General features: G+C 37.5%; 1 protein-coding gene across 1 annotated transcript; it reads right to left on the bottom strand.

Annotated features, from left to right (window-relative positions):
* Positions 1-8,661: 8,661 nt before the first annotated feature.
* On the bottom strand, positions 8,662-13,710 carry LOC106092588 (DNA-directed RNA polymerase I subunit RPA2). Its single transcript, XM_013259474.2, has 6 exons — positions 13,557-13,710; positions 12,439-13,480; positions 10,749-11,206; positions 10,226-10,683; positions 9,756-10,163; positions 8,662-9,695 (listed from the first exon to the last, which is right to left on the bottom strand). The coding sequence occupies exons 1-6, from the start codon at positions 13,623-13,625 to the stop codon at positions 8,759-8,761; spliced, it is 3,372 nt and encodes a 1,123-aa protein (XP_013114928.2). The 5' UTR covers positions 13,626-13,710; the 3' UTR covers positions 8,662-8,758.
* Positions 13,711-15,322: the final 1,612 nt, after the last annotated feature.

The following is a 15,322-nucleotide window of genomic DNA, read 5'->3' on the forward strand; positions in this document are numbered from 1 at the left end:
GCATTCAGGGCGGCTCGTGGCTAAAGCCTCACGGAATCTCTCGGAATATATAAATTATCTCGGATCCGCTCTGGCATTACTTCGAAGTGGATCCTCTTGTGACCCTCATGCCATGCGTCTTAGTGTTCCTAGGTCAGATGCCCCCTCCATATAGCAGTCGCTCTTGCTGGAAGTTCAGTTTAGCCTCATATATTTTTATCTGATCCAAAGACGAGAACTGAGGGTTCAGACACTGTTGAAGCAAAGAAGCGCCTTAGCCCTGCACCTGACCAGTAGGACTAATTTCGCTTCCATATAGGAGAATACTATTCATTGCCTATACCATCATAAGCCTTCGCATGCTTGTTAGAGATCCTCTGATTTTCGCCATTAATCGGCTGTAAACGTCAGTCTCGTGTCAAGTCGTACCCCTAGGTATTTCAAGTGCCTTCTAGTGGGTAAAACGACGTCCTCGATCCGCATATCAATCTCTTTGGCGATGTGTTTCCTCATTTGTATTTGTATTTGTAGGGCGCCCCGATAGCCGAATTGGTATCGTGCTTGGATTACCAGTGAAGGGTTGGGGGTTCGAGTCCCGCCAGAAGCCTTGGTGTGTCGCTACTGTGGTATCACAATGGACTTAAAATTGTCTAAATGAGTCTGTAAAGGACTGCCACTCTTACCTTACCTTACCTTCCTCAGTCTTTCCTCGCATTGCCAGCCGTGGCTCGTGTTATTCTAATCAATGTCTTTTTCTGAGCATGAATTAACGTAGTCTTCGTCCGTATTTCTTGCCGTGAAGACAAAACAATTGTTTGTCGAAAACTAAGTAATCTTTCTGCGCTTCTTGACCATAATCCTCTACCTTCTCCCGCAATTGCAGCTCAGTGGTACAATAGATGCTCACTCGTTTTTAACACCAGCTCATCCCCATAAACCCTGTAGAAATCCGCCTCTCCCTGTGACCTGGCCATTCAGGGGCGGCACTTACGACCTCCATCAATAGAGAGCGCGACAGCTTCAGTCAGTTAAGGACAGGTACCCTGAAAACACCAAGTTCCTCCTTCCAATAAATGGTGGCAGATTAGTCTTTCTAGATTTTGTGCATAGCCATTGAGCATTAGCCATGTACAATGAACGAACAAATGTACTCTGAACGAAGTATGTAAAATCTAAAATAGTGACAAGATCATCCGCGTTATTTGGTAACCAAGAGCCTTAAAAGAGGGTTTAAAAGTCCCCCTTGTTGTTGTTGTAGCTTTAATTAATTAATTAATGGCGATCCTTGTCAAGCTCTTATAGGCGAGCAAGCTCGTTCCGGTCTATATGACCGATCGCCGCGGGAACATGATGGCCATTGGTTATTTAACTCGCCTTGTCGTATCGACTTTCATAGGCACTCAGTATTTAAGCAAGAGCCGGTGCCACCCGGCCTCTCACTGAGACTCTATATTCGATACCACTGATTGTCCGCGACTGCAGCAATGAACACCATACAGATTGGACCTCAATGTTCCAGCCTGTGTGGCACTCTCAGCTATCCCGTGCCGGGGTCTCCCTTGTGGCGTTCCTTAAGCCCTCTGCTAGTGCTGCGCTAATTATCTTTTCATTCAAATTTTTATTTAACCATTTCAACAGGAGAGGAGGGATCGTATCCAAAAGAAAGAGGTTTCTGTTAGCAATCCTCAGATGGGGCCACCTGATAGATCTGCTTTGGTTGCCTTAGAACAAGGCAAAAGTTATAGAGTTCTTTAAAACTCTATAACTTTTTTGTTTAAAATAATATTTGTGAGTGTGCCAACAGATGTATAAACTTCTGCCCAACGATGACGATGGGTAAGCCATCTCTCAAACAAAGTCACAATAACTTCAATAAAAATTGATGACGTGTAATTTACAATAGCCTCTCACTTGAGAGCAATAATAGTTAATGTGTGTGAGAGGAAAGTAGAGAAAGACACAAAAACAAACCCAACATATTCACAATAGCCTCTCACTTGAAAGTAATAACAGTTAATATGTGTGAGAAGAAAGTGGAAGAGAGAAGAGACAGAAAAACAAACCCAACATATTCTTTTTTGATTTGTTTAAGATCTCAAAGTATATTTTAAAGAATTATTTGAGCTTTAGATGAGTTTAATAAAAAATCAAATATTTTTATTTTCCTTAAATTGTTTGCTTCCCTTCAATTACAAAAACCATTTAACTCTTTATGTTCAAAATAATCGTTAGTTGAAAAACAAAGGGAAAATCCCGAAAAACTTATAAAGCTTGACAAGATTGAATTCACTGCAAATGAATTGGACATTTCAAAATGTTTTAGCCATTAAAAAAGTATTTATGTTGAGAATAAAATATAGTTAAATAATTGTTCTAGCAAAGATGATAAGGAGAAATAAAATGAAATGATGTACATTCCGGCTCAAAATACTAGGTACCAAAAAATAATTTTAAATCTTTATTATTTTGAAATTTTAAAAATCTTTTAAAGAAATCCATTCGTTGTGAAATAAAATTATTATTAGATTTGTCACACTATTCAAAGAAATACTAACACAATTTTAGCATAAACTTGTGTCCTAATTTTGAAGGAGATTTTTTAAATTCCCAATTAATTAGTGAATGTTTGGAAAAAATTAGAAAATATATTTGTTTTACAGACACAAATAAAATATAAGACATAATCAGAAACACATACACCCGAAAATTATGTATTGCTTTAAATTATCGTAAATGTTTTGAAAAATATTATTGTAGTGTTATTAGAATAAAAAAGAACGAGAAAAACTTTTGTCAAAAAAACATTTCCAAGAAAATTTTAGTTATTTCTATTAATTGTTTGATATTCTACGTCGAACGACATTGGTTGTTCTTTGTTTGTCTAAAAAGAGATAGTACGCATAGAACTCGACAAATGCGATCCATGGTGGAGGGTATATAAGATTCGGCTCGGCCGAACTTAGCACGCTCTTGTATAAGTTGAGCTGAGTGCACAATTATGGAAACCTCAATTGTTACAGAGAATTCCAAGGCAACAAATTTTACTTGTTACTCACAAAAAGTATATTTTGTATTGTTGCCATCTTAGACGTTCTCCGGAGAGTTAATGGCAACCTGGCTGACTGTAAACATGTTTATGTCCGCCATCGTTAAATATGTCTTAACGATGGCACATTACCTACTCCATAACTCCAGCAAATTTTTCATAGGCTGAATTTTAGATACTTAGAGTATACCCCAAAAGCTCACATGGTCATCTTGATTGGAGCCCTTCTTATATATTGTTATTACTCAATTCTATATCATTCATGGGCTTATCTGTAGTATTTTTGTATGCAGTTATGTAGTTTTCAAATTCATTTTTTCCCTAATTTATTTGGCAAATATGTCAATACCTTGCTGTTGTTGTAAAAATATTCAAAGAGCTATTGGATCGTTTGCCCAATGTTTGTTTCCATTCAATCAAATTAATTTCTCATCTTGTTAATGTTTTTGTATCTATAATTTTGAGCAGGTATGTTACCCCCATACAAACATACATATATATATATTTATATAGAAAAAAGTATAAAATGCTGAAAATAAATTGTGAAAAATTATATTTGGAAGAAACTCCAAAAATATGGTATAAAAAAATTGTTTAATATTAACGTTATTTACATGATAAAAATTATTTATGTTATTTAAAAAAAAAAATATTTTCCAAAAAGAAAAAAACAACAAGAAAACTAACACTAAAAATTTTCAAAACAAAAGAAGTATATAGAAACAAAAAAATCTCATTAGACAAATAATAATTTTACAACAAATTTGTTGCAAGAACTAATAAAAAAACATTCGAAAGAAGAAAAGTGTAATGAAAAATTCCCATTTGTTGAACAAAAATGAAGATATTATAAATATTCCCCCCTTTTATTTGTTACATAGACATTAAAGAGGCAAAGCAAAAAACAAAGAAAAAAGAAACAAAACACAAAATACCATAAAAAATAAAAAAGTGTATTATTGTATTTAAAAAAAAAAAAAATTAAAATGAAAAACAATCACAAAAAAATTCAAAATATGGAGAATATGTAATCATATATATAGAAGGTCTTTTTGTAACTTTAACCCCTCCAATGTTTTATATTAGGTTTCTTTTTTTATAAACTTTTTTTTTTGTTTTTCCAAACATTTTCAGTTATTTTTTTATTACGTTCCATTAGGTTTTTTATTCTCTGCTTTTTTTACAAGTATCAATAATTTTTGTATAAAAGATATTATATACAAAGGCAAAAAAAAAAAAAACGAAACTAAATACAAGACATAAAAATGTCCATGCTTTTTTGCAACCACATACATTGAATAGTAAAAACTACTAAATAAAACAAAAAAAAAAAACTAAATTACCATACCTAAATCAATCGATTTGTTTAAATTATTTTGTGCTTCTTTTTTTTTTCTTTTGTGTAATTGATGATCACATCCTAAATCTGTCTTTAATAAAATTTGTTATCGTTTTAAAGGAAAACATTAAATGAAGAAAGAAAAAACAAAGAATATAATTATATATAAATTACATAAATACATATAAACAGATGAAAGCAAACAAACACAATTAGTGTCATATACTATGAATATAATTTAAAAACATAAATAAAATAAAAACAAGATATACAACAATGGGCTTTTCTATTTTATTTATAAAGTTTCCAAACCGAATGATTAACGAGCTGTTTCAGGTAGATTATTGGCTGCTTGGCCCTCCCATACATACTTAAAGAGGAGTGGCACAAAGTTAATTTTCAAAACCAATCTACAGAGACACTGGGTATACACCAAGATATATTATTTACAGGTAGTGACAGTTGCCCAACAACAAAATATTTGGTGCTTTATCTGTCAAAATCAGTGATTAGCGCAACTCTGATTTTGTGTACGTAACTAGTTCGAGCCTTTTTCGTTGTTTGTGTGTTTAATGGTTCTTAACTAAAATACACACACACATCCAAAACTCGTTAACAGATGGTGCACTCGAACTAGAAATTATTTCGAGGATTCAAACTGCTGCTAGAAAAAAGCAGCAGTTTGCAGAAATTTGGAACTAACAGCGAGTAAAAGAGTGCTAAGTTCGGTCGGTCCGAATCTTGGGAACCCACCACCATGGATTCTGCTAAAAATGTATACAAAGTAAATTAAGGTAAAGGTCATAATTTTATTCTACATACCAAACTTTTCTTAAACCTGAAAAAATTAAAGCTTCTTCGAACCGAACAAGGATAATCGAGAGACCGGTTTATAGGGGAGCTGTATCAGGTTATAGACTGATTTGGGCCGTACTGGACACAGTCGTTGAAAGTCGTAACAGAACACCGCATGCACAATTTCAGCCAAACCGGATAAAATTGCGGCTTCTAAGGAACCAGGAAGTCAAATCAGGAGATCGGTTTATACATAGGAGCTATATCAGGTTTTAGACCGATTTGGACCGTACTTGGCATAGTTGTTGGAAGTCATACGGCTTGTAAGGGCTCAAGAAGTCAAATCGGTAGATCGGTTTATATGGCAGCTATATTAGATTACGTAGCGATTTGGGCCGTGCTTGGCACAGCTGTTGGAAGTCATAACAGAACACTACGTGCAAAATTTCAGCCAAATCGGATTCAAGAAGTCAACTCGGCAGACGGGTTTATATAGGAGCTATATCTAAATCTGAACCGATACGGTCTATTTGCAATTCCCAACGACCTACATCAGTAGTAAGTATCTGTGCAAAATTTCAGCTCTACGCATTCGACTGTTATCGTGATTTCGACAGACGGGCGGACATAGCTTGATCGACTCAGAATGTCGGGACGATCAAGAATATGTATACAGGTTTAAGACAAATATTCCGAGGTGTTACAAACGGAATGACTAGATTAGTATACCCCTATCCTATGGTGGGGGGTATAAAAACATACGCTCTCTCCTGCTGGCAACCGACGGGAAAATTGACTTACGGATGTTTTATGAAGGCAGTTACCAAAAAGACGCTGGAAACCACTTAAATTAGTAAACAGCTAAAAAATAAATAAATTGGCCCTATACCTATGGTAAAAATACTCTTGATCGTTTTAAAAATCAAAGACGATTTGACATGTCCGTAAGCCTGTCGTTTGTAATCGCTCTACAATTTTTACATATGCAACTATCGAGCTGAAACTTTGTTTATTTATATTTTATATTATTATATTTTTGCTAATAGGCAATATACATTGATATAGTCTCATAAAGTCATGCCATGGTGCTGATGAGGGCAATATTTCGGCTAGGCTTTTAGTTCTTTTACCCGGAAGGTATTTCGGCGTAAAACAATAGGGGTGTTTTATTTACCCATTAAGCGTATTTTCTCGCTTAGTTTGTATAAAGATATATTCATTTTCAGGTAATGGCAGTTGCCCAACGACAAAATATTGAGTGCACTATCTGGCAAAATCAGTGATTAGTGAACTCTGATTTTGTATACACATAGCCCATAAAGTCTGCGTTCACCTGACAAACTTTAATGATTGGTTAAAGAACACAAAATAAAATTATAAATCAAATCAACTCTTTTACATATATTTTTTCTTCATATTCCTAACATTAAAAAACAAAAACGAAATTCTGAGTTTGGTTAAGCACTTTCACTCTAGACAGATTTAAATATGACAACAATTAAATATAAGCACCACAACATCTGCGTTCAGTAAAATAAACAAAAGTTATTTAAACACAAAATAAAAACATATTAACACATTCCTAATATTTGGAAGAATAGCCACGTTGTTTTAAGACTGCACTTAGTCTATTTGGCATGGAGTTTACCAACTTCTCTGTTTCCTCAGATGTTATTTTCGCCCATTCTGCCTGCATGACACTTCGTAACATCTCCTTGCTGGTTATAATGTGCTGGCGATTTTTTTTTCTCCAATAGATCCCAAAGATGCTCAATTGGGTTGAGATCTGGTGATTGGGGTGGTGTTTTAAGCTGCTTTGGAGTGTTATATAGAAGCCAAAGCCTAACAACCTCCGATGTATGCTTTGGATCGTTATCTTGTTGGAACCTTGTTGTCGTTGCTAACCCTAGTTTAGCAGCACTTTTTTTCAATTTTTTTTTTCAAAATATTGAGATAATCCCATTTATCCATTTTGGACTCAATAAATTCTAATTGACCCACTCCACTAGCAGCCATACACCGCCACACCATAACTCCACCACCACCGTGCTTCACCGTTCCAACTAAATTTTGTTTTTCCAGCTCAGTCCCGTACTTGCGCCATATTATTTGCCGACCTTTAATGCCAAAAATACAGAATTTGCTCTCGTCGGAGAAAATAATTTGTTTCCAGAATTCAGGAGGCTTATTGGTGAAAGTATTAGTGAATGCAATCTGCTTTTGTCTGTTTATGACTGAAATATACGGCTTTCTTCGAGCAACTCTTCCATGAAATCCAGCTCTATGTAATATTTTTCTGGCAGTTTCGGCACAGATGCTTTTTTAAACATTGTTTTAATATTGTATTTTCAACAATTTTGGTTGATGTTATACGAGGGTTGTTGCTTGCCATATTAATCGCTTTGCGCTCTTCTCTAACGGATAATTTTTTTGGACGCCCAGGTCGAGGCTTGAAGTTATAATGCCGGTTTCTCTGTAACTATAAATTACGCGCTGGACAGAAGAATACGTTCTTCCAACTGTTCCACCAATATTTCTAAAGCTTTGTCCTTCTTTCCACAATTTAATAAGTATTTTTTCTTTCAGATATGCATATTTCCTTTCCTTTAGTTTCCGTGTTTCCAAATTTATTATTTAAAAAAAAAAACACGTGTAACTATCACTTGTTATGATAATGAACTGAAACTGATCAAAAATAAGAACAAGCATCATAAAAAGTAACGGCACTTTCGAAGTAAACAAAGTGATCGCAGACTTTTGCTTGCTTCAAGTGCTCTATCAATAGGCTAGGTTATGTAAAAGGACACGAAGTTGTCAACCGCTTCACTTGGAGACCTATAGTCCATTGTGTTCGCCGTAGAAAGAAATGATGTAGGAGAGAAGAGAGGCAAAAGCCACCAGAAAATAAAAAAAAATTAAAAGTGCGGCATAGAGACCGAAAGAAGTTTCACGACTAGAGGGCCGCCCCATCGGTCACCCCAGATCCTTGCAGAATCCAAAATTATACCCTGGTGTTCACCCATAATTCTACGCTTTCTCCCCTTCATCGCGGGGCACTGGCATATCAGATGCTCAAACGTTTCCAATTCCTTCTCACCCCCACAGACCCTGTAGAAGTTCGTTGACCTCCCTATTTATTTGTAAATTCAATGCCCTGATTTCATATTCACTGAATTGGCGAGGGAAATAATTAAGACTTCAAAAACTTTCGCTAAAATGTTATCCCAAATGGGGAAACGCTGCAAGTGCTAACAGCGACATGTGTGAGGCACTATACCATGCATAGACGCCATATTAAAACTTCACCCTAAAGAGGTGTCCTAGCACGCAGTTCGGACTCTATACTGAGCTTAAACTTGAATCGGACAGCACTCATTGACATGTAAGAAGTTTGCCCCAGTTTTTTAATGGAATATAAGTCAATGGAATAAGTCTTAGAAGTGCAGCAGCCCCCAGATACATATCCCCAAAAAAATCATTACCATTCAACTGAACATTAAAAAAATTTTCTAAGTCGATTTTATTAATTTTATTGCTTATAAAGCTAATTATTTGTCCTTAAATATAGCATTTTTGTTACATTATTTACTTACATACTTTTAAATTTCCATCAATTTAAATCTGGCATTTATGTTAACCGAACTCAGTTCGGTTACCAAGTACTTGAATGAGTATGGAATTTCAATATAACCCACGCCCGCACCATCGCCACACAAACGGCAAGTGTCCGGCACTGATTGCAATTTGCCAGTGTTTTGTGAACGTTTTACTATTTTTTTCAGAGGTGCCAAAATGCTGCCACATTTATTGCAGACCAAAGAATGAGTTTTGTCCGAATTGTGAAAGAGACGATCTTGCAAAAGAAATGCGGCACCGTGGGATATCAAAGCATCGCGTTCCATTTCACCAAAACGCACACCACCACCACGTTTACGACCCTTGATGGGTTGTTGAGTTATCGCATCCACAGGGCCGGTGGAACGTACTTGCCATTTGTCAAAGACCATGTGACGTAAACGCTGATAGTGGACAATGCCGAAAAAGATGTCAGCCTTCATTTCTCGACCATCTACCCCAGAATACAAACGCTCTGTGCCATAGTAATTGTAGCCACCAGCTTCTAGCAATTTGCCAAAGTAATCTATGGCAGTGTGTTTTTCCGAAAATCGAAATGGTGTGGCATCGTGCACCAAACCATGTAAGGCTCCACTTTTACCTGCCATTGTTTCGATCATCATGGCAATTGTCATGCGAGAGGGAAAACCGTGGGGATTGAATACGATATCAGGAATAAGGCCAGTTTCGCTGAAAGGCAAATCTTCGGCCGGATATTTTTGTGAGCAAATACCCTTTTGACCAGCGCGTGAGGCAAACTTATCACCAATTGTGGGGGGACGAGGAATTCGTAAGGTCACACAAACCATACGCGGAGCATTTGGCTTGAAATTGCCACAATAGCGAACACTATCGACAATGCAGTCTTCCTTTTCATCTACTTTTACCACTTTGTATATGGACTCTTCGGTGTCATAGTAGCTGGAATAAATCAAATAAATCATGGTTAAAGATGGCATTTAATTTTTTTCAGTTGCTTACCTATAAAATGGATTACCATAACACAATTGCGTACCCGGATGTGGTAAGCCATCATTATCCAATAGTTTGCTTAATTCGGGGACATTGGGATTACGAGCAAAATAGCTGGTACCTCGCATTTCCAGAAATTTTGATTTGTATATGGAACCATATGCAAAACCACGTTCATGGGCAGATTTATTTATAATCATGGCATCTTCCATGTCATAGCCTGTATAGGAGATAACAGCAACCACTGCATTGGTGCCCATGGCGAAATCATCCAGGCGTATATTGTCATGATGAACCGGTCTAAACAAGGGAGCCCCAGGCGTTTGTAAACGGTATAGCTTATTAGCGGCCTGTTTTGACCAATTTAAGCAGGGTGTGCCCATAGTTTGTTTACCCATCTGACACTGGTACATATTACTGTGAAGGCGATTGACAATTATAAATCTCTTACAAGTTGGATCTACATTAAAAAATCTTACCGCGGCGATTGATTGTAATCAGGCATGGGAATTAAGTTGGCCAAATTACTTAGAAAATCGGTTTTGGACAATTCCATATGAGTGGTAAAGTTGGGATATACTTCTTTGGCATCTATGGCAATCTCCATGTATACCTGCTCCAAGGAGCCAATAAACTCAATTTTATTTAAAGCCAAATTTCTAACTGGACGCATTAGCCTTGCTGGTCCTACAAACAAAAAAAGTCCAGGAAATTGACCCTTTTTCTTATAGGGTATATAAGCGATTTCCATCATTTCTGGTAGTTGGCCATTGATTTTTAAAATTCTTAAATTATCTACAATTTTGTTAGCATCCGCCTGGCGAATAAAACCTAAAAGCTTGCCCTCCAAAAATACAACAAACTGTTTGCTGTCGGGATCTTTGAAATCCGAGTCAACCGGTATCATGCCCATGTCCACAAGAGTTTTTGGTATATTCTTAAATGACACATACAGAGGATTAAAATTTGCAACTGTTATCTTCTCAAAGTCGAAAGACTCACCTCTACCAATTGTTTGTCAGGAATTTTGGAAATTCTGCAAGTTACCGTCAAATGATTCAATAAACCACATGGTGTACCATCAGGTGTGTGCACAGGACATATAAATCCCCAAGCATCGGGCAGCAATTGACGAGCCTCAGTCGTTCGCATTGTGGTAAAGAAGGAGCCTCTGTGAACAGCGCGAAAATGTGACATATAACGCATTCGATTAATATTTTCAGCCATAACAACCAAGCCGGAACTTTGCATAAGACCTAGACCACTGCGGGACGGTGCATTACCTGTGGCCAAAAAAGATTCCATGGCACGACTTATACCACCGGAACTACGCAATACCGTTGATAATATATTCGAACTTATCAAGGCATCTGGGGTATTGAGTTTTTTAAGCAATGTCTTTTTGGCATATTGCAGCCATAGGTCAATGCGATCAGCTAGGAATTTTTGGTAGAGATTTCCTAAAAAGATAAAAAAAATGTTGTGTAAATTTTTATTAAGAATTTTTAAATTTAATTTTTTTATATCAACACTAGAACTTGTAGGCCATATAAATTCGTTAAAGATGAAACACACTGCTACAACAACAACAACGTTCGTACTAATATTTTAATTTTTTTTGTTTTGTTTTAAAATGCAAGTAACAATTTCCTTAACTTCAACCTGGTAAAAGGGTGAACCGAAGAAATTTATTTTATATATGGGCCTACGGAGCACCGAAGACACGAAAATATTATAATACTGTATTCCTACAGTCCCCGTCTATGTACGAGAAAAGACAGCAGCCAATCGATCAAAAAATTTTTTAAAACCTACCCGGGAAGACCAGAAGAACTTTTGCCTAATAGAGATCCCGAAGGTGTAGCAAACTTAACTCGTATCGTTCGAGGATGAACGATACGGGATGAACGCCGCGGGAACACGATTGTCATTGGTTATTTAAAGGCACCGATAACTCGCCTGGTTATATCGAGCATCATAGGCACTCAATATTTAAAGATGAACCGGCGCCGCTCGACCTTTCACTGAGACTCTCCTCTCGATACCACTGATTGTTGTTGTTGTAATAACATTTTCCTGTGGCACCAATAACACGCCTTGTCATATCGAGCATCGCAGGCACTCAATATGGAGCATTCCGCTATCCGTAACCTGTGGACGCGCCCGGTAGCTCGCAGCTAAGCTTCTCGCGACAGCAATGAACACCACACAGATCGGATCTCAAATTTACAGCTTGTGTGGTGCTCACAGCTATCCCGTGCCCACTGATTGTCTGCAGTTAACGCTTTTCCGTGCAATGCTCCATCTATCCGAAATTTGTGGACGCTCTCAGCGAAGCTTCTCGTGATAACGTGATAAAACACCACACAGATTGGAGCTCAAAGTTGGAGCCTGTGTGGTGCTCATAGTTATCCCGTGTTGGGTGAAGCGGCTATTAACCAAGGTTGCTAGTTACGTGCTCTCCAACCTGACCATACGTCTAGCTATGGTCAGAAGACGTATTTTGCGCGTCTAGATAACCCAAGAGAATTGACAAAATATTTTGAATGTAAATCAGCAAAGGCAACCGGTTACTGTATTCATGGTCAGTGGTGTCTCATATTGCTTCTTGACAGCTACTCTTTCATTTAAATATTTATAAAGCCCTCAGAAATATCTTAAAATTTAAGTGGACCAATGGTTTCCAACTCACCTGATGTTAATACCTCCTGCATCATTACTGAATCCACATTCTCAATTTTTGCATCGCCTTGAACACATTGATACAGCTTTTGAATCATAAAGACAATCAAATCAAATTTTTCCTTCGATGTTTCCAAATGTACGAGTATCCTTTGATCCATTATAAACTCCGTAACTTCTGCATTTGTTTTCCAACTTGGTAGTTCTGGAAATCGTGAACGAAAGATTTGTCCCAAATAATCCTTGCATTGCCCCGAAGTGTGTAAACCTTCAGCATGTACATCGCGCAACATTTGCTGCACACAACTCAAAAAGTATTGATCATGTTCGTAGCCCCGTATCAAACGCATATAGATCTCCTCATCTGTATAGTCAACCAAACATTTAATGATCAAACACACTGGCACATAGGCCATAAATTTCAAATTGGAAAACATTAATTTGCAAGTGCCATTATTCAGGTAATGCAAAACATTGTTGTATGAGGTTTCGTCGTCACGCACAGAGCGTATCATAATGCCCAGTTCACTAAAGTTGGCACCCCGATTTTTCCACGTACTTCTTTTGATGGCAATGGGATAATTTCGTCGGCTCATAAGTAACATGCGTATGATCTTCTCATTTCCTTTGATAACAAATATACCGCCCCACTCGGAGTCATGTTCGCCGCGTTTGATCATTTCTTCAGGTTTCAGGTTGCCCAAATGGCAGGCATTCGATTTTAACATAATGGGAATTTCGCCCAATTCTACATTTATTGGTGCCTTTTCCATACCATCAACATTCCATCCCACTTTCACGGCACACATTCCACAATACGATTGATGCAATTGCCTAGCTTCAGTGGGAAAAATTTTACGTTCCTTTACGTCGATCACAGACAGAGGTACTTGTGGTTTGGATATTTGTATATCTTGGATATACAACTCAATTTTCTCCCCAGCTGGTGTCATAAAACTGCAGGGCGTCATACGTTTTGAGATATTGGCGAGACCATATTCAAGAAGTTCATTAAAGGAATCCAAGTGGGGAGCACCCAAGGCATGTAAATGCTAATAGAAAACAATAACAATGTTCATAAGCATCACACACAAACATTGAACCTATTTTTGCCGAAGCACACTTTACCTCATTCAGTTTTTCGGGAATAATCCGAAATTCAGGTCTTGAATTAGTTAATTCTGGATATAATTTCATTATTTTTGTAAATATTTCACTTTTAATTCACCAATTAAAAAAAAAACAGTTTCAACTTGCACGTGTTGCAACAAGCAAACCGAACCGAGGCGAAGTGTAGTAAATTGACGGCGTTGGAATGATGTTGTTGTGGTTGCGATAAATCAGCTGTGCTGTGAAGAAGACAGAGTTCGGAAAACAGCTTTTAGTAATATGGCTGGTACTATTTTCGTTTTTTTTTTTCACAGTTTTTCGCGATTTATTTTTTGAAACACTACAAAAATCTCATTGATACCGCAATGCTTTTAAAAATGCTGACTAAAAACTAATGATGCAGCGGGAGCAGACGGGCTGCAGCTGAACTAAGCAGTTTCAGACCTGAGACAACGCACTGGAGATTCTCAGTGGGTGGCGGGACAGCCCGGCTCTTGTACCTATGATGCTCGATATGATAAGGCGAGTTATTGACCCCTTTAAATAACCAATGGCCACCCTGTTCCCGCGGCGATCGGTCCTTTGGACCGGAACGAGCTAACTCAGCTAAAAGAGCTTGACGAGGATCGCCACCTCCACATGAAAATGTGGCTACAACAACAACAACATAGAGAAATACAGAGACTGTAACCTTCCCATCATTCACCGTATAATTTCAGGAAGGCCTGATTTTCTGACATCATCGCAAAACTTACTAACGAGCAATATCGTATCGTTGTTGCAATACTACCAACCGTAGAGTTGGATAACTGAATCTAGAAATCGATAGGGTGGTTAACGTGGAAATTGAAGCATTGATATATAGGCACTACGTCACTCTCGAGCACAGGCATTTTGCGATGCAGCAGTGATAGATGGGTGGGTGTGATCGAGGGTGTGTCAGGTTGTTAAATAGTCAATTGAATGAACATCCCGATAAGTAATATAGAGGGAAGGTCAGTAGTACTCATTCCGAGCCCAGTTGTTGGAGAATTTTAAATGGCACGAATGTCATGGCTGCTTGAAATTTAAACTGGATCAAAACGTGCCATAGGACAATGCTGGTGGGTCTTGACCTTTCGAAGGCTTTCAGCCCCATGCCACGTTTTTCGAGAAAATCGCACTTCCCTCCATCTGTAACTGAAACTATAGATGGCATCATGGCGAAACAATTAAAGGTGGTCTCTTTTGTACAACCACCATACTATTTGTGCATCTCGTCATATCTTGTCATCAAGATGTCATATCAAAAATGATATGTTCGGGCAGATGCTGCCGTCTCCATCTTTTTTTTCATGAGTTGTAACCAAGGATAACACGACACAGGTCACCTATTTATATAGCCATCCAATTCTATTCACTCTGGACGCAATTCACATAAGTTCCAGATTTCTACAATAACAGTACATCTTTCATCACTACATGATATTAGAGAGCGTATTGAAGTCAATGAAATTATTCGGTCGTATCATTGTGTCTTAAGTCCTGGTACTCCAGTAAAGCTAGCCGCTTGAAATTTTGCACAAATGCTTCTTATTAGTGTAGGTACATGTTTTGATATAGCTACCATATAAATCGATCTTGGATCTTGACTTTTTGAGCCACTACAGGGTGCAATTCTTATCCGATTTGGATGAAATTTCGCATGAGGTATTTTGTTATGGTTTCCATTAACTGTGGTAAGTATGGTTGAAATCGGTCCATGTTTTGATATAGCTGCCATATAAACCGGCCTTGGGTTTTGA

Source organism: Stomoxys calcitrans, chromosome 3 (assembly GCF_963082655.1).
Source record: "Stomoxys calcitrans chromosome 3, idStoCalc2.1, whole genome shotgun sequence".
NCBI classification, from domain to species: domain Eukaryota; kingdom Metazoa; phylum Arthropoda; class Insecta; order Diptera; family Muscidae; genus Stomoxys; species Stomoxys calcitrans.

Coding starts and splice junctions, on each gene's coding strand:
- LOC106092588 (XM_013259474.2), bottom strand. CDS start 13,625: ATGAAATTATATCCAGAATTAACTAATTCAAGACCTGAATTTCGGATT. Junction 11,207..12,438: donor GCAGGAGGTATTAACATCAG/GTGAGTTGGAAA, acceptor TTATCTTTTTAG/GAAATCTCTACCAAAAATTC. Junction 10,684..10,748: donor CTGACAAACAATTGGTAGAG/GTGAGTCTTTCG, acceptor GTGTCATTTAAG/AATATACCAAAAACTCTTGT.